The sequence below is a fragment of the Anomaloglossus baeobatrachus genome, chromosome 1 (assembly GCF_048569485.1).
Source record: "Anomaloglossus baeobatrachus isolate aAnoBae1 chromosome 1, aAnoBae1.hap1, whole genome shotgun sequence".
Taxonomy (NCBI): domain Eukaryota; kingdom Metazoa; phylum Chordata; class Amphibia; order Anura; family Aromobatidae; genus Anomaloglossus; species Anomaloglossus baeobatrachus.
In genome coordinates this window covers 482,790,900-482,810,877 of record NC_134353.1, presented here as the reverse complement: position 1 = coordinate 482,810,877, position 19,978 = coordinate 482,790,900, and the positions used below count along the sequence as shown (strand labels likewise).

General features: G+C 44.5%; 1 protein-coding gene across 3 annotated transcripts in view; it reads left to right on the top strand.

Moving 5' to 3' along the window:
• Positions 1-19,978, top strand: part of HOMER3 (homer scaffold protein 3) — a 229,917-nt gene that overhangs the window by 124,722 nt on the left and 85,217 nt on the right. For all 3 annotated transcript variants that reach the window (XM_075315124.1, XM_075315132.1, XM_075315140.1), the window contains 3 exons: positions 3,211-3,367; positions 3,451-3,582; positions 18,041-18,148. In XM_075315124.1, the coding sequence (XP_075171239.1) occupies positions 3,211-3,367; positions 3,451-3,582; positions 18,041-18,148 (397 nt within the window). The remainder of the gene's footprint in view (positions 1-3,210; positions 3,368-3,450; positions 3,583-18,040; positions 18,149-19,978) is intronic.

The window sequence follows — 19,978 nt, the reverse complement described above, 5'->3', positions numbered from 1 at the left end:
TATTAATGGATAGTTGACATCTTTTTAATCATTGTTTTTATCAAAGCCTGGAAATATATCCGAGAGGAATGCTGTATGTCTAAGGCGGGCTTTACACGCTGCGACATCACTAGCAATTGCTAGCGATGTCGATCACGATACCACCGGCCCCCGTCGCATGGCCGATATGTGATGATCGCTGCCGTAGCGAACATTATCGCTACGGCAGCGTCACACGCACATACCTGGTCTGCGACGTCGCTGTGACCGGCGAACCGCCTCCTTTCTAAGGGGGCGGTTCGTTCAGCGTCATAGCAACGTCACAGCAGCGTCACTGAACCGCCGCCCAATAGAAAAGGAGGGGAGGAGATGAGCGGCCGTAACATGCCGCCCACCTCCTTCCTTCCTCCTTTTCCGGTGGACATAGGTAAGGTGATGGTTGTCGTTCCAGCGGCGTCACACATAGCGATGTGTGCTGCCGCTGGAACGACAAACAACATCGTACCTGCAGCAGCACCGATATTATGGAAATGAACGACGTGTCAATGATTTTACATGTTTTTGTGCTTTTTGATCATTGCTCATTTGTTTTACACACTGCGATGTCGCTACTGGTGCCGGATGTGTGTCACTAACGAGGTGACCCTGATGATATATCGGCAGCGATGTCACAGCGTGTAAAGTACCCCTAAGGTTTCACCATCATCACTGATGATTCTTTACAGTAACAGCAGTGAGATTTTGTAACTCTCTGTCACACCATGATGATATCTAATATATAAAGCTGAGTGTATGTATGTATGTATGTGTGTGTGTTTATGTATGTGTGTGTATGTATGTCCGCTAAAGGAATTTGCACCGTCGCATTTACAATCACGAACTTTTAAACAGACGCCTCATGTGACTCAGAGAACGTGACTATGTTTTGAGGGAAAATTTTAACCCCGCACTTTACAGTTATTCGCCAAAAAACCTGCCTCCATTAAAGTCAATGGAACTGGGAGCTATAGGTCATTAATAGGAGCTGTAATTGGTTGCTATAGAAACAAAGGACATTATTAGCAGCTTATGTGTGAGGTAATATGATGTCGATGGAGAGACAGAGACACACAGAGACAGACACGAAGAGAGACAGACAGACAGAGAGACAGAAAAACAAGAAAAGAAGCAGACAGGGAAAGAGACAGTCAGATAGAGCCAGACAGGCAGAAAGGGAAAGAGACAGACAGAGAAAGAGACAGGTAAAGAGACAGACCAGGAAAGAGACAGACAGGAAAAGATACAGATAGACAGAGGCAGACAGAGACAGATAGACAGGGAAAGAGACAGACAGGGAAAGAAACAGACAGGGAAAGAGACAAACAGGGTGCAAATAAATAAACAGTTTATAAAAACAAAAAAAGACAAACAGGGAAAGAGACAGACGGAAAGAAACAGACAGACAGGGAGAGACAGAAAAACAGAGACAGATAGACAAAGAAACAAACAGGGAAAGAGACAGACAGACAAAGAGACAGACAGAGAGGGAGACAGACAGACAATGGGACAGAGGGACAGTGGGAGCAAGACAGTTACTATCTCGGGCAATGCTGGGTACTATAGCTAGTGAAAGATAATACAGAAAGTTACAGGTATTAGATTTCTGGAGATGGGTATTTGTTCCCTAGAGTATTGGTAAGATTTGTAGTAAAAATATTTGCCTCCTAATATGAGACTATTGGAAATTGCCACATTGGGGTTTTATGATGGACCTTCATATTGCACACTATTACAACACAGGGATGGGTAGGAAGGGGTTACTAGGCCACACATCACCCTGCTTCAAGATTAGAATACATAAGGTACCTGACAGGTTCCCTTTAAATACCTGAGCAGTTAAAAGTCATTCAAAAGCCTGAGGATATGCACAGCAAAAGTATATGTTCATGTGAGTGTTTTTCAGGTGTTTCCTGTGGCACAATCCTCCAGAAAAAAACATCCTGTGCACACACCATAGGTGTCCAGCTGCTACACTGATGCCTCCAGCTTGTACTAGTCATTACACTAGTTACCTATCTGCTACAAAGTACAATATAAACTTATTTCTCACCCACAAAGCTTTCCACAGTTCTGCACCACCATAGATCTCCTCCCTCATCTCTGTCTATCACCCTAAGGGTATGTGCGCACGTTGCTTTTTACCTGCTTTTTTGCTGCTTTTTCTTCTGCGCTGTTTAATGCCAAAATGGATGTGTTCTTCTATTCAAGCAAAGTCTATGGGAATTTGGGTTTCTTGTTCACACTATGTTGTTCAAAATGCTGCCTTTTTGTGGCAGAACTTTGGTCAAAAACTCAGCTTTTCAAAGAAGCAACATGTCAATTGTTTTTGCCATTTGGGTTTTGCACTGCAAAGCTGAGTTTTTGACCAAAGTTCTGCCACAAAAAGGCAGCATTTTGAACAACATAGTGTGAACAAGAAACCCAAATTCCCATAGACTTTGCTTGAATAGAAGAACACATCCATTTTGGCATTAAACAGCGCAGAAGAAAAAGCAGCAAAAAAGCAGGTAAAAAGCAGGTAAAAAGCAACGTGCGCACATACCCTACCCGTGCTTTCTATTCGGCAATTGATCTAAGACTAATATCCTCCATAAACTGACCCTTCCACTTTTGTCTGACACCAGGATGTGTACACCCGGCTTTAGAAGAGGTTCAATCTGAGTGAACAAAGTTGCACGCATGCGCTAGATTTCTAGGAGCTGGTGGTGAAGTTGGTTCGTGGAAATCATATTATCACACTCACAGGGGCGCGATAACATGGAAAGAGGGCCGACTAGTCAGGGGAACTAACACTCCATCGGCTGGTTACAGCCCTTATTAGCATAGGAACAGCGCAGTTTATAAGTCATTTTTTAAACATTGATTTTAGAAACTAGCATTTTACAGAGCTCTTTACTTTAGACAGGGAATTTGGGCATACAGCCTTGAATGCTGCTGGGTTAAGGGCATGGAGGACCTGACAGGCTCCCTTTAAGGTATAAAAATCCTTTCTGCTTATGTCTAAGTAAATAGAATTACGGTACTCAAAATTTCCTCTACAGTTTCTGGAACAAAATCGTTACAGATTTTAGGACATTCTGCAGATTTTGCATGTGTAACCAGAAGGTCTCAAACAGACGTTGGTACAGAAATGTTATTACAGTTCAGTTTCTCACAAAATATGCTTATAAATAGTAACCATTTCTTTTCTAGGGAGCAGCCCATTTTCAGCACCCGAGCCCATGTTTTTCAAATTGATCCTGTGACAAAAAAGAACTGGATTCCAGCCAGCAAACATGCTGCTACTGTATCGTACTTCTATGATGCTACGAGAAATGTGTATCGGATCATTAGTGTGGGTGGCACAAAGGTGAGGTATTGGGTCGGGTGATATGTGTTGGACAATGCAGAGTAAATTGGCTTTTTTCTGAGTGTGACTAATGTATTTTACAGGCTATTATCAACAGCACTATTACCCCAAACATGACCTTCACTAAGACTTCGCAGAAATTTGGACAGTGGGCTGACAGTCGAGCAAATACAGTATATGGTCTGGGCTTTGCCTCCGAACAGAACCTGACCCAGGTAAATGAAAAATGCAAAAAATACCTCTATATATTGGCTGAAAACCAGAAGAAGCAGACGCAGAGAATTAATGTAGTTGATTAGTACTTGCGGTATGTTTTTGAAATTCGTAGGCTGTATGTCAGCACCCCGGACCTATGTGTTACCTTATTAGGCATCATATTCGTCGCTTCTAGCATAGAATATCTCTGTGTTAGGTTAAAAAATGCAGCGTGTTATAATTCTAAAATAGTAGATAAGATATACAGAAATCTCATGCCCACTGTGCTGTTGATTGAAATCCACAACTTGTCAAGTACTCTGAGTTTTTGGGTACACTCAACCGAGCGAATGACTTGGACAAGTGCAATGCGAGAAAATCTCGCATTGCACTCGGACCAATGTTATTCAGTGAGAGAGAACAGAAGATCAGCTTTTTTCTCAACCAGATTCTGGATGAGCGAAAAGTCGCAACATGCTGCGATTGTCAGCGAGATTCTGTCACTCACACCCATACAAGTCTATGGATGCGAGTGAAACATCGGACTGCACTCGAATGTCATCCGAGTGCAGTGCGATATACGCACAAGCTGATGTCGCGGGCGGGGAGGAGGGTGTCAGCACTGCGCTCACCCCTCTGCTCGGGTCCGGCTGCTGCTGCTCAGTGGTGGCTCGAGCGGTGGGCCGGATCCCGGGGGTCTCGAGCGGCGCTCCTCGCCCGTGAGTGAAAGGGGATTGGGTTTTGGGATAAAGTATATTGTCCGTGACGCCACCCACGGTTGTGGTGATTTGTTGACACCACTGCTGCTCTGTATGGGAATCCCGGGAGTGATGATGTGGAGCAGCCAGTTGTTGTATTGCTCCTCCGTGGGTAGGGGTTGGTGATCCCGGGGCCCAGTGATGAAGTGGGAGATGCAGGGCTTGGTGGGCGCAGGGACGCGGGGGCAGCGCTGTGCCTTGCGGCACTGTGGTACTCGCTCAGCCTGAGACGTTGACACAGTTTTTCGGTAAACCACACGGCTGGAAAGACGGTTCCCACGGACGGCTGCACTTGCTCTCCCAGTAGGTGACGGTGATGTCCCTTTGTCCTGCACCTAATGTTTCTGTGTTGGTAGCGATGGGTTCCCACCGGTAACCCGCTCCCCGGCTTGGATATGGGCCGGAGGAGCCCTACTTTGCCCGCAGGCGCTGGCCCTGAGAAACTGGTGCCCTGGCGGTGGCGGTGTCTCTTCTCAATGGTTGGACTGTTGCCTTCAATCGGGACTTGGTTGTTTGGAGACAGACGTCCCCTTCACTGACGGATTTGGCAAATTTACGGCGACTCCTAGCCTTGCCGGGGTCCAAGAGGCCCCTGCCCTGGTGCTGACTGTTCTTCGTATACTGCTCCAGACCGCCGGGCCACTACCCGTCCGCGGTCCTTCCAGCAACCTCCGAGCAGTCCCCCTCCAGACTGTCACCGCCGTTGCTGACCTTGCTGACTCTGTCCTGCACACAGCTGGACCTACTTCAGGCTTTTCTACTCTCACTTTTACTCTTTTCTTCTTTGCTCCACTACTACTTCACTTTCACTTCACTTAGCTCCTCTACCACTCCACTGTTTACTCCTTCACTTCCCTCACTGTTCTGCCTGGTTCTTCCCGCCTCCAGGGCTGTGAACTCCTTGGTGGGCGGAGCCAACCGCCTGGCCCACCCCCTGGTGTGAACATCAGCCCCTGGAGGAAGGCAACAAGGATTTTAGTAGCCTAGGTGTTCCTAACTGGGATGTAGGGTGTGGTGGTGTGATGACCTGTGACCCCTGGCTTGCCCAGGGCGTCACATTCCCCCTTAGCAAAATGCAGACCGTCTGCGGGCTGCCCGTCCAACACCGGTTTTATTTTCTGTAAATATATAAAAGTAAAACGATAACATATATACATTTTTATTACTTCTTCCCATAACGGGAGGCACTTTACTTAAACGTTGCAAACGGTTCACGGTTACGGTTTCCGCTCTCTCCCACCCAAGCAACCTGGCCCTGATGCTGCCCCTAAAACCCAGGCAGCACCCCTTGACCCAAGTCCAGCACAAAGTCACCCGAGCGGGATCTGTCCTTCCCCTCCAGAGGGTAGCCACCGGTTCCTGTGGTGGCTGGGCCCCAGCCTGCTCTGCTGAGGGCCCTCCCTCCAACCTGCCTCTCCGGAGGCGGCAACTGCGGAAACGGTAACGGTAAACAACTTATTTACAAGCCACTAACGTTTGTGGTTGCCCTGCAAGTTCTCGGGCTTGTCCATGAGCAGTTCCTCATGCAAAACTTTTTTTTTAAACGGTCCCCACGGGGACAACGGTGCCGGCTCCGGCCGGTTCAATCATGGTTAATCAGATGACTTTCACGGTAATCATTTTGCTTATCATTACTTTAAACTTTTTCAAACTTTTCAAACATAACTTCACACAATGGTGGTCCCAACGGGGACTGCTGCAGCAGGCATCCGCTGCCCTACTCCGGGTAGCCGGCTTCATCCGAGGGAGGGGGTGCAGGAATCACTTGACCCTCTTGGCCGCCCCTCTGTTTGGCATCCAGGGTGAACCACCCCCTCTCTCCACAGTGCCGGGTATACTGGACAATGTCACCCGGCATCAGGTTGCGGCCGGGATGTTCTTCAGGCAGGTGGGCATTTACATCCCGCCGGGCTACAAACACTTCGGCCTCCAGGCCCGGTTCATAAAGAAAACCCATAGCCCCGGCGGACATCAAACCGCCTCACCTGCCCCACGTACAGCGGGCCCCGGACACGGAACGTGGCCTGGCGAAGATTCTCCTTCTCCCTTATCGCTCGGGCCACCAGCTCGGCCTTCTTCTTCTCCCGTTCACCGATCTCTAGGCCCAACGGTACTGGCTCCCTATCCCAATATGGCGCTGCTGCGAGCTCCGGCGCACGGGTCGGGCCCCGCGGGACATTCTGGACGTTGCCCACTGTCAGGAATCTGGGCGGCGGGTCCCGCGGTGTCTTGGCCTTGGGCGCTGCCTTACAGCAACAACCCGGCGCTACCTCAGCCGAGGTGTGGGAGATGGGCATAGGGGCTTTCCACTGCTGGGCCTTCGGCTCGGAGCGGGTCATCAGCTCCGGCTCGGGGGACTTTTCAGGGGATGCCTCCGGTTCAGTCTTTGGGACCTTCCAGGGCAACACCTCCGGTCGACTACGGGCTCCGGCTACAGGTCGGCCCGCCTGGGCGGGGACGCTGGGTATTGCTACCGGTTGCGGTGGTAGCAGGCCTAGTGGCGGGGTCACGGCCTCCGAGACGGGTGGCGAGGGAGGCAGCGGGGGGAGAGGGCTTGGACCAGGTCCCGCAGCCGCGATGACGGGCCCTTCCAGGGCATCGGGGCGTGGGTCACTCACCCTCCCTTCCTCCGCTTCCCCCTCGCGTCTCCGCACGGCTGCTATAACGTCCGCCATGTCGGCCTCCCACTCCTCCATGAGGAGCTGCATCTTGACCTGCAGCCGTTGGTAGAGCTGCGCGGTCCGGATTTCCACCCACGCCGCGGTTCCTGGCGCGGGGGCTACGGTGTCGCGGGACGGCATCCACATGTTGCTGGCGGCTTTTCCCAGGAACAAGATGTCTGCAGAGTCCTGGCATCCCTGCTTTTATAGCTGCGTTCACATGCAGCCAGCCGCCATCGCGTCCCCCTTAGCTCTTTCCGGCCCCTCCTCTCTTGGGGCGGAGTTTTGGCCTTCGCGCCTCTGCTACTCGAGAAGACGCTCGAGCGGGAACTTTTGAAAGATGGCGACTTCTGAAATTTTTCAGCCGGATACCTCAGGCGGTCACAAGGCGCACCTCTACCCAACGGCAGAGCGGTAAGATCCTGTTCGTGACGCCAAGTTGTCGCGGGCGGGGAGGAGGGTGTCAGCACTGCGCTCACCCCTCTGCTCGGGTCCGGCTGCTGCTGCTCAGTGGTGGCTCGAGCGGTGGGCCGGATCCCGGGGGTCTCGAGCGGCGCTCCTCGCCCGTGAGTGAAAGAGGATTGGGTTTTGGGATAAAGTATATTGTCCGTGACGCCACCCACGGTTGTGGTGATTTGTTGACACCACCGCTGCTCTGTATGGGAATCCCGGGAGTGATGATGTGGAGCAGCCAGTTGTTGTATTGCCCCTCCGTGGGTAGGGGTTGGTGATCCCGGGGCCCAGTGATGAAGTGGGAGATGCAGGGCTTGGTGGGCGCAAGGACGCGGGGGCAGCGCTGTGCCTTGCGGCACTGTGGTACTCGCTCAGCCTGAGACGTTGACACAGTTTTTCGGTAAACCACACGGCTGGAAAGACGGTTCCCACGGACGGCTGCACTTGCTCTCCCAGTAGGTGACGGTGATGTCCCTTTGTCCTGCACCTAATGTTTCTGTGTTGGTAGCGATGGGTTCCCACCGGTAACCCGCTCCCCGGCTTGGATATGGGCCGGAGGAGCCCTACTTTGCCCGCAGGCACTGGCCCTGAGAAACTGGTGCCCTGGCGGTGGCGGTGTCTCTCCTCAATGGTTGGACTGTTGCCTTCAATCGGGACTTGGTTGTTTGGAGACAGACGTCCCCTTCACTGACGGATTTGGCAAATTTACGGCGACTCGTAGCCTTGCCGGGGTCCGAGAGGCCCCTGCCCTGGTGCTGACTGTTCTTCGTATACTGCTCCAGACCGCCGGGCCACTACCCGTCCGCGGTCCTTCCAGAAAACTCCGAGCAGTCCCCCTCCAGACTGTCACCGCCGTTGCTGACCTTGCTGACTCTGTCCTGCACACAGCTGGACCTACTTCAGGCTTTTCTACTCTCACTTTTACTCTTTTCTTCTTTGCTCCACTACTACTTCACTTTCACTTCACTTAGCTCCTCTACCACTCCACTGTTTACTCCTTCACTTCCCTCACTGTTCTGCCTGGTTCTTCCCGCCTCCAGGGCTGTGAACTCCTCAGTGGGCGGAGCCAACCGCCTGGCCCACCCCCTGGTGTGAACATCAGCCCCTGGAGGAAGGCAACAAGGATTTTAGTAGCCTAGGTGTTCCTAACTGGGATGTAGGGTGTGGTGGTGTGATGACCTGTGACCCCTGGCTTGCCCAGGGCGTCACACTGACAATGGAGGAGATGGGTAGATTAATACCTCAACCTCCGCAGCGCCCACCCTCTCCTCCGTAGCTGTAATCCGATCGCAGGATCAGATCACAGTTGCATGACACTTGGCTCTCGCTGGTAGCAGAGTGGGAGCCGAGGGTCATTAGCATATCGCATCCGATGCACTTGCACCGGATGCCATACCATCGTGTGAATCCATCATTTATGTGTGGATTTTCCCCATAGAATTGCATTAAACATGGAAAATCCATAAACGTAAAGAATGCATTTGCGTTTTAAGTATGATTCCGCTGCAGAAACGCACTAAAAACGCATCTTACCCACATGTGACTATATCGGTAAAGTGTTGTCAAAGCAACCTAATTTAAACCCTGACTTGGACATGTAAAAAACGCAATTAACCCAATTTACTTAATTGTTGCAGAATTGATAGAACGCTGAAAGAAATGACACTACAGAGTTCAAAAACACTAAGGTCATGTTCACACACAGTGTTACTGCTGAGTTTCGTTTTTTTGCATTGTTTCTTTAAGTGTGTATTACATGTGTGCATATTTTCACTTTCCCATTGTGTTCTAGGAATTAAAAAAACTGCAAAGCTCTGAAATATTTGACATCATACAGATTTAAAAAATGCTGCAGATCTCAAATTCAGTCATGAAGAAAAAAGTGTGTGCAAGAGATTTCTGAAATACATAAAAATCAGCTTTTAATTTGCATTAAAAAATGTTGTAAAAAAAAAAAATGATTCATGTGAGCATAGCCTAAAGGGTGCTCTACACGATCTCGTTAGCGATGTAACACACCAGATCGCAGATAATATTTGCCGAGATCGCACATAGGTCATTTTTTTAGCGCCGGTCACATGTGCGATCTCGGCAAATCATATGTGCGATCTGGCGTGTTACATCGCTAACGAGATCGCTAGTGAGGTCGCAGCATGTAAAGCACCCTTTAGGCTGGAGTCACAGATGCTTATAAAAAAAATCGGTCCCATTGTCATCCAGAAAGGTGGGACGATTTTTTTTCTCACCTGTCATTCAGGTTTTTTTTGCTTAGCAGCTATAGATCTTTTACGGGACCATTTACATTTCTCATGTTACAGAATTGTAATATATCTGTAAAAATTGGATGCTATAACTAATGGTCTATATGGCATCTACCGATTTGGAGTCGAATCGCAGCATATTTCAATTTTTGTCTCCGACCAAATACACCAAATGAAATTAAAGGAAATGAAATGCAAATTTGCATTGTCTCGTTGAATAACATTGGTCCAAGTGCAATCCCTTTTTTTATCGGATGGATTTATATGCTTTTGTGAGCAAGCCCAAGAGTTGTAATGGTTCAAGTCACAATTATTTTGTAAAATTGAAGACTCGAGGAGGCGCAGTTTAGGCACATAGAAAGCCGTGGTTCATTTCTACTGTGTGCACAATTATTAGGCAATTTGTACTTTTTCATGATCCATTTTGTTATTCAACAACCACAGTTTTGTAAGTCATTCCAAAAGGTTAATAAACCTGAATATTTAGGAAGGTAAAAGTGAGGTTTTGTCTTTTTTAGAACATTTACATGTGCAGAATTATTGGGCGCCTTTTAACCCCTTCACCCCGAGGCTGTTTTTACCTTAATAATCAGGCCACATTTTACAATTCTGACCAGTGTCACTTTATAAGGTAAAAACTCTGGAACGCTTCAATATTTCCTAGTGATTCTGAGAATGTTATTTTCATGACACATTGTTACTTCATGATAATGGTAAATTTTGGTGAATATGACTTGACTTATTAACCCCTTAACGACCGCGGGCCGTAAAATTACGTCCTAAATGACATAATGTTACTGCCCGCGGTCCTCCGGCGGCAGCATGCCGCGATCGGCACACATCTCAGCTGATTTTCACAGCTGAGATGTGTGCCTGCTAGGCACGAGCAGAATCGTTATCTGCTCGTGCCGATTAACCCCTTATATGGCGCTGTCAATACATGACAGCGCCATTATAAGCGCGATCGCGGTAAAGTTTTTACTTACCGCCGAAACCGGAAGTCACGTGACGCGATCACGTTACTCCCGATAGTTGTCATGGTAGCACAGGGTCATGTGATGACTCCTGTACTACACCTGACTTAGTTTCACTTTCGCTGTGCCCGGGGCACAGCAAAAGAGAAAGAGAGCGTATCTGCTGTTTACAGCCTTGCAGCTGTGATCAGCAGATACTGCAGAGCGATCGGAATGCTGATCGCAATAGCCCCCTAGGGGGACTAGTAAAATAAAAAAAAAAAGTTAAAAAATAAGTTTTAAAAAATTAAAAAAAAACAAAAAAACCTAAAAGTTCAAATCACCCCCCATTCGCCCCATTGAAAATTAAAGGGTTAAAAAAATAAAAAGTATACACACATTTGGTATCGCCGCGTTCAGAAACGCCCAATCTATCAAAATATAAAATCAATTAATCTGATCAGTAAACGGCGTAGCGGCAAAAAAATTCCAAACGTCAAAACAACGTTTTTTTGTCGCCACAACTTTTGCGCAAAATGCAATAAGAGGCGATCAAAACGTAGCATCTGCGCAAAAATGGTACCATTAAAAACGTCAGCTCGAGACGCAAAAAATAAGCCGTCATTGAGCCTAAGATCCCGAAAAATGAGAACGCTACGGGTCACGGAATATGGCGTAAAACGTGCGCCACTTTTTTCGGACAAACTTCCGATTTTGTTTTCACCCCTTATATAAAAGTAAACCTATACATGTTTGGTGTCTACGAACTCGCACTGACCTGAGGCATCACACCCACACATCAGTTTTACCATATAGTGAACACAGTGAATAAAATATCTCAAAAACCATAGTGCTATCGCACTTTTTTTGCAATTTTTCAGCATTTGGAATTTTTTTGCCATTTTCTAGTACACTATATGGGAAAACTGATGGTTTCATTTAAAAGTACAGCTCGTTCCGCAAAAAATGAGCCCTCACATGACCATATTGACTGAAAAATAAAAAAGTTACGTCTCTCAGAAAAAGAATGGAGAAAAAAAAAAACGGAAAGCGAAAAATCGGCCGGTCGTGAAGGGGTTAATGAAAATAACAAAAGTGTAACAAATAAGTAGGAACATTTCCGAACTTTTAATTTTTATGCCCATAAACCAAATAGTTATATGGCACAAAATCACACTGGTCAACACAAAAAAATCATCAGCAAAGGTAATATGTCTGATTTATGGTTATTGATGTGCTGATTCCAAAAATATGCTTAGTTTTGCTTTATCACATAAAGTTTCTGAGATAGAAGTATTTTTGTTATTACATTATTTTTGCATTTTCAATGTATGCTGGGCCCCTCATGTGATATGCTCAAGTTGTTCAAATGGTGGTCTTCATGACTGGTTGAATATGAGGAAAGTGGCTATGCCATTTGCTGTTCCCATGATTTGGAGAGAACCCAAAAATCATAGTGATGACTGCTACTTTTGTTTTGTCAAACTGAAGGGCTTTTCTACAGAGAACAAACATAATATTAATTACTCTGAACTTGAATCTGCAATTACACCAGTTCTACATGATGGTACCTTGCCAGTTATTGTACCACTGTTGTCTGGATTGGATGAAAATGAAGTAGAATATGTAGACTATGGAGCTGAAGCTACTGGCGAAGACATGGAGACCTCAAGTCAAGATGAGTATGCACCTCATGGAGCAGCCAGAACGCTTTACTCAACATGAATTAAATTATGTAATCAGAGACCTTTCATTGTCAAAAGATACAGCTGAACTTCTTGCATCTAGGTTGAAACAGAAGAATCTTCTTCATGATGATGTCAAAGTGTGTTATTACCAAAACAGAAGTAACACTTTAACACCATGGACCAATGGTATACTGTAACAATGTGAGTGGCCTCTTTGAAGAACTGAATCAAGAGTATTTTGAAGCAGATCGGTGATTGTTTATTGACTCATCCCAGAGAAGTTTGAAAGCAGTGTTGCTTCACAATGGAAATATGAAACCATCAATCCCTATTGCTCACTCTTATCATCTAAAGGAAAGTTATGAAAATCTGTCAGTTGTTTTGGATGCTATACAATATAGGCATCATCAATGGAATATCTGTGGAGATTTGAAAGTGATTGGTCTGCTAATGGGAATGCAAGGAGGTTTCACAAAATATTGTTGCTTCTTGTGTTTATGGGACAGTAGAAATACAGTAGAGCATTATGCTTGTCGTGATTGGGGACAGAGAAACCTCTATGCTCCAGGTAGAGACAATGTTCAGCATAATCCTTTAGTTGCTCCAACAAACATTTTTCTTCCTCTACTACATATAAAGTTGGGATTGATTAAAAACTTTGTGAAAGTCATGGCAAAGACAAATTCACAAGGGTTCCAGTACATTTCACAGAAATTCTCCAGCATTTCACCACAAAAACTGAAGGAAGGGGTATTTGTTGGTCCTCAGATCAGAGAGCTATGAGAGATTTTGTGTTTGAAGGAACTCTAAATGATAAGGAATTTATATCTTGGAAAGGCTTCATGTGGATCTGTGAAAACTTCTTAGGAAAAAAATAAACCTTCCAGAATATGTTGAAGGTGTAGAGGAACTGCTAAATGGATACCAGTGTCTTGGATGTCGGACGTCTCTGACAATGCACTTTTTGCATTCACATTTAGATTTCTTCCTCAAAATCTTGGGGATGTAAGCGAAGAACAAGGCGAGCGGTTTCACTAGGACTTTAAAGTAATGGAACATGGCTAAGGTTTTGAGAATGACTCAATGACGGCAGATTACTGTTGGATGTTATAAAGGGACAACCCTGAATAATCGTATCAACGACAGTCTAATGTCAAGCACTTTTCATTTCTGCTCATATTTTGGTTTCTATTTTGCATGTGAAATTATTTTGTTTCACTAAAATCTGTTTTGTAAGGTGAAGCATTTTTTTCTGATATGTAGATTACTGTATCCTTAATGTCACCAGTATATTTCCAATACCTTATAATAATGATGCTGCTCCATGGAAACTATATGCGAAACAGAAAAACTATATACATTTTTGAAATCAGAACAAAAATATGATTCAGAAAAGTACAAAGTCACCAGCGATGATTTTTAAAAATATTTTTTTGTAGAACTGTGATTATTAATAAATAACATTTCCCACATGTCTACTTTACATCAGCGCAATTTTTGATATTTTTTTTATGTTTAGGAAGTTATAAGGGTTAAAAGTTCATTAGCAATTTCTTATTGTGTGTCATAAAATGTTATCCTATTCGGCTGTGAAAAAATGTTTACATTTTTACCACTAAACTGTTGTTTTACCCCAGATTTCCAAGTTTCAAAAAGGAAATAAGTAAAAAAAAGCCCCCATAATGTGTTACACAATTTCTCCTGAATAAGACAATACCCCACATTTGACTGTGCAGTACTGTTTGGCCACACAGGTTCAGGAGGGAAGGAATGCCATTTCACTTTTGGAGTACATAGTTTCCTAGAATAGTTTGTGGATTCCATTTGCAGAGCTCTTAAGTGTCAGAAAAGCAGAAACTTCTTCAAGGAACCAAATATTGGAAAATACAGCCTTCTGGGAATATGGGTGTAGTGACGATTTTTTCTCTAGAAAATCCATATGCAATGAATATTGCAGAGTTAAAAATTGCAAATAAGCCCTTGTAGTGCCCAGCTTTTGCTTCTGGAGAGACACATCCAATACGTTAAGTGGGCTCTCCTCACTACAACAATGTGTACGTTAACATGTGTACGTGTTGTACATGTTAGCATGTGTACGTTAACTGTGGCTTAGGCCAGAGTCACACTTGCGAGTGCCTCGCATATAAATCGGACGAGTCTCTCATTGCATCACCCGTCACGGCCACACACTCTCCAGACAGGAGCGTCTCAGCTGCATAGAGATACATGTAACCGACCCGCTCCTGTCAGGAGAGTGTGAGTCTGTGCTGGGTGATTCAATGAGAAACTCGCGCAAGTTCCACGCGAGGCACGCAAGTGTGACTCAGGCCTTAGGCACATTGTGGGGCTAAGAAGGCAGAGGGGCATTTGAATTTGGGAGTGCAGATTTTTCTGGATTTATTTTTTGGGGGGGGAGCCATAGCACTTTTCCAGAGCCTTTGTTCTACCAGTCAAGTGGTAGCCCCCTATATTTCCATTGCTACATGGCGGACCTGAGTGGGGGCTTGTTTTTTTCAGGGCTTAGTTGAATGCTATTCGTAGCAATTTGAGGTACAAAACATTTTGTATCAGTTCACACTTATCATATGCTCTATGCTGAGCACTTACATTAGGATTTCCATCTACATCTCCAAAACATGTGATTCAGGTGAAATCCCAGACAGAGCCATTAATTATTATGAGACAACAGAGTGCATTTGGCCTCTGTTCAGCTGTGTCCTTCTGAACAAAACTGTTGTGTAGTCTTAAGACAAGTAAAAAAGATGGAGACTGCCAGAGCACAGGCCAGACGGTAGGTCAAAGGGATTGCCTCTGCCTCATTACAGTGAATTTTACATTGTTTTTTTCTGAATCAGGTTTTTCAGAGATTTACACGGAAACCCCAATATAAGCGCTTAGCATAAAGTGCAGGATAAATATGAGCCAAGCTATACTTCGATTTTTGGGAGGCTCAATAAACAAATTAACAGCAGTTGAGGAATTGGCTTCTTTTTTCTTATGCTGTTCACCTTGCTGTGTAAGTGATAAGGTGGCTTTATGCTTTATTCCCTGAGTCGGTTCAATTAGAGTGATACCAAATTTATATATTTTTTTTTAGGTTTGGCTACTAGCATACTAAAAAGACACTGTACAAATTAAAGGGTTTTTTTGCATGAACGTATTTTGAAGCATATAGGGTTTTTTAAATTATTTTTCTGCCAACAGTCATGTGAGGACTTGTTTTTTGCAGGATGAGTTGGAGTTTTTATTGCTACCGTTTTGGGCCACATAATATTTCTTGAGCACTTCCTATTCTGCTTTTTGTGAGGCAGAATTAAGAAGAAAAAGCAATTCAGTATTTTTTGTTCGTTTTTTCACCGTTCACCTCATAGTAAAAGTGATAAGACAGCTTTATATCTTGGTTCAATATGAATACAGCGATACCACATTTATATTGTTTTTTTTTTTTGTTTTGCCACTTTTACACAATAAAAATACATTTTATATAAAATTGTTTTTACATGGCTGTATTCTAAGAGTTTTCGCTTTTTTATTTTTTGCTGACTGAGCTGTATGGTGGCTTGGTTTGTGTGGGACAAGATGACGTTTTCAACTATACCATTTTTATTTACATATGACTTTTTTTATCTCATTTTATTCCACTTTTTAGTCAGCTTTATGAAGAAGATACATTGTGTTGTTGCAGTTTTTTGGGGGTTTGTTATACCGTGTTCATTAAAGGTGTTTACTATTGTGACAGTTTAGTAGATCGGGTTGTTCCGGACATGGCGATACTAAATATGTGTATTTATATATATGTATATATATATATATATATATAAAAATATATATATATATATATATATATATATATATATATATATATATAAAAATACACATATTTAGTATCGCCATGTCCGGAACAACCCGATCTAGTAAACACCTTCAATGAACACGGTATAACAAACCCCCAAAAAACTGCAACAACACAATGTATTTTCTTCATAAAGCTGACTAAAAAGTGGAATAAAATGAGATAAAAAAAAGTCATATGTAAATAAAAATGGTATATATATACATATTTATTGGTATAATATTTTTTCATTTTTTTTCTTTATTTTTTTACTTACTTTTACTTTACTTTACTATATGGGACATTTACTTTTATTACACTGATTGCTGGTATAATATATTGCAATGCACATACATTGCAATACATTATAACTGCCAGTGTGACACTTACAGAACGACTGTTAGACCATGGTCCTGGCATGGTGTAACAGGCCACCATTGCCTGGCAGACCCGGAGGTTGTCATTTGACCTCGGGTTGCTTCATGGTTGATTCTTCTGAAACCTTTGGCAGTTAATGTGTCCTATTTTCTCAACATGTATTTCATGACCCTGTTGACTATTTGCAACAAAACTTTTGATTGTTCTGTGATCAGGCTCCAAAATTTTAACAATTTTAAGAGTTCTGTAAGACTTTTAACAACTTTTCACTTTTCAGAGACAATGCCATTAGGGCATTACAACTATGACTGGTGTAGGTGGGCTGGTGAAGAGGGAGGGCCCGGCCAAGCCTGGGGTAATTACTTAGCTTTATTAAGCACCGGGCCAGCCAGGCCCCCCCTGCACCAGGCCCCAGGCACAGCCGCAGCAAAGGGGTCCGGCAGTGTTGCTTCGGCTACTATAGATGGATAATTTGCATTCAAAGGGGTGGAACATGCAAATTAGCCATATGCTGGACTGAAGACCGGGTCAGTGGAGCAGGGGGGTTTGGGGAGTTTAGATGCATGTCAGAGGGCACACCCGGTGAGCAGAAGCACACAGGGGGGCCTGGACACGCTGGAAGTCCAGGCCCCTCCTCTTTCATTCTTCTACACACTGGTCCCCAGGGACGGGGACCAAAGCCATATATGTAAAGGAGGCAGGTGGGTGCAGTTAGCAGGGGGTGCCTGATGCGGGGTCCGTGGTGTTTCTCAGCAGCTGCACGGGAGTCGGACACTCTCTGAGCTGCTGTCAAGCTGACCGTGGCTCACAGAATCTGCAACGCCGGCTCTCAGGGAATAGTACTAGCATCTATTAGACTCCAGCACAAGCCCTGACTCAGTGCCGTCAGCAGTGTGAGCTGGTCAGGTGATCACGCTACTGATGTCACTCGGCACTGCAAAGGCGCAAACAGAGCTGGTGGAAAGTGCTCCAATGGAGCTGAAGACACCGAAGATTGATTGTAAGTAGGGGATGGGGAAGTGGGTGTGTATGTGGAGCAAACGGGGGCCATTTGAGAACCCAGAATGGGGAGCAAGGGGGTGATAAGTGCACACACAGGTCACACCCTCCCTCATTTCATAAATACACATCCCCTCATCTGCTTCATCCAATGAGCATTCAAGTTTATATAGCTTAGAGTTGGAAAACCTGCATAAAAATGTGTATTACAGATCTATACAAGGTGGATGCAGTTTTGCATGATATATTGTTGATGTTTATTTGCCTTTATCCACTTAATGGGTAATTCTAGGTTTTCATCAGAACTGGAACTATTTGCTCTAAATACAGGCTATAAGAAATTGCAAACTAGAAACTCCAAGATGTAGCAGCAAATTTATTTACTTTTAAAATAAAAGGATTGTCAAATTATTGCTACAAAAAAGTATTATAAGAAAGGTTATGAAATCTGTAAAAAAGTATCACTTGTTTTTATCAACGCCACTTTTGTCTTTAGTTTGCAGAGAAGTTCCAGGAAGTGAGAGAAGCTGCGCGACTGGCAAGAGAGAGATCTCAGGATAAGACCGAACTGACAAATCCAGCTCTTAATATCACAGCGCAGCAGGTAAGACAACAGGAACAAGAAAATAATAAATCAAGTGAATGACTGAGCATGGAAAATCCATGGTCTCCAGGGCCTTGATCAGACAGCCTGTTGATTTCACTGGGCACCATTAGGGTAAAGAAGCACTGTTTTAATCCCCGAGCATACAAAAACCATTCTGCAGCGACTGCACGTAGCCGAGATTCAGTTTAAAAGTTGGTTATTAATGGCTGCACAATATTCCAGGAAAATTTCAGTTTTACTTGCAAAATTAAGCGATTGTGGCTAAAATTGCTGTTAATATGCAATTTGAAAAACAGATCTTGGTAGCATGTGGCCAGTGCTATGTGGTTTTTGGCTATTTGAGAGTGACATCAGTTTATTGTATTAAGAGCATTCCTGCTGTGGGAGTTGAAATTCCGATTTCCTGGGGGTAATTAAAGGGAATATGTCCAATAACAATTGATTATAAGTGATCATGTCTACATTTATTGTTTCTATGTTATTTTTCTGCTTTCATGATTGCTTGAGTGGTTGGTCAGTCTGTTAGGTCATTACCATCAATTGTCATCGGTCTAACACTGGTTGTATCAAATTCCTCCAATGTTGTTGCAATTGTCTCTTTACGGAGAAAGGAGACAAACTCTAGCGCCACCTATTGGAAGTAGCAATCCTAAAAGTCAAAAGTGTCCCTTTAACGAGCCTTTTCATATGACCTAGGATTTATGCCAGATCAGAACCTCAATTTGCAGACACAGTGTTTCAAGATCATTGTCCCTCGTCAATGCAAAATATGAGATCTAATCTGGCTGAATGAGAAGCTCTACTGGGGTCTAAGGGGATAACTTTTCTCCTTGCGGAGACTGACAAACCAATCTGGCTGTCAGTGGTGAGGAGTTTTGTAGCTGCAATGCTCCTCTGGGATATATTCAAATTTTCTCTTCAGGGAGGAAGGAGACGAACTCTAGTGCCAAATATTGGAAGTAGCAACCTAAAAGTCCAATGTGGCCCTTTAATGAGCCTTTACATATGACCTGAGATTTATGCCAGATCAGAACCTCAATTTGCAGACACAGTGTTTCGGGATCATTGTCCCTCGTCTGTACAAAGTATGAGATCTTATCTGGCTGAATGAGAAGCTCTACTGGGGTCTAAGGGGATAACTTTTCTCCTTGCAGAGATTGACAAACCAATCTGGCTGTCAGTGGTGAGGAGTTTTATAGCTGCAATGCTCCCCTGAGTAATATTCAGATTGTCTCTTCAGGCAGGGAGGAGACAAACTCTAGTGCCACCTATTGGAAGTAGCAATCCTAAAAGTTATTTGCAATGTTATTGGCAATTAGTGTAGCAATTACCTCATCTCTACTTTCTGTGATATCACTGTCCTTGTAATCAACCATTTCTGCTTAGGCTGGTTTCACGAGAGAGAGAGAGAGAGAGAGAGAGAGAGAGAGAGAGGGAGAGAGGGAGAGAGGGAGAGAGGGAGAGAGAGAGAGAGAGAGAGAGAGAGAGAGAGAGAGGATTTGCACAGGATCCGTACTTCCGTTAAAAAAACGTTTTCAACGGATGTTAAAAAGACGTAGTGTGAAACCAGCCTTAGGCTGCTTTCACACCACGTTTTTTTAACATGCATCATGAACGTTGTTTTAACGCAAAAACGGATCCAGTGCAAATGCGTTTTAATTTCAATGCATTTGCAATGGACTTGCGTCAACATGCGTTCACCTGCGTTTGCGTGCGTTATAGTAAGGATCCAGCGACTTGCAGCTTTTTAACTTTTTTCAAAAACGCTACTTGTAGCGTTTTTGAGCAGCGTCCAAATACTGCAAATCGCTGGATCCTGACTAAACA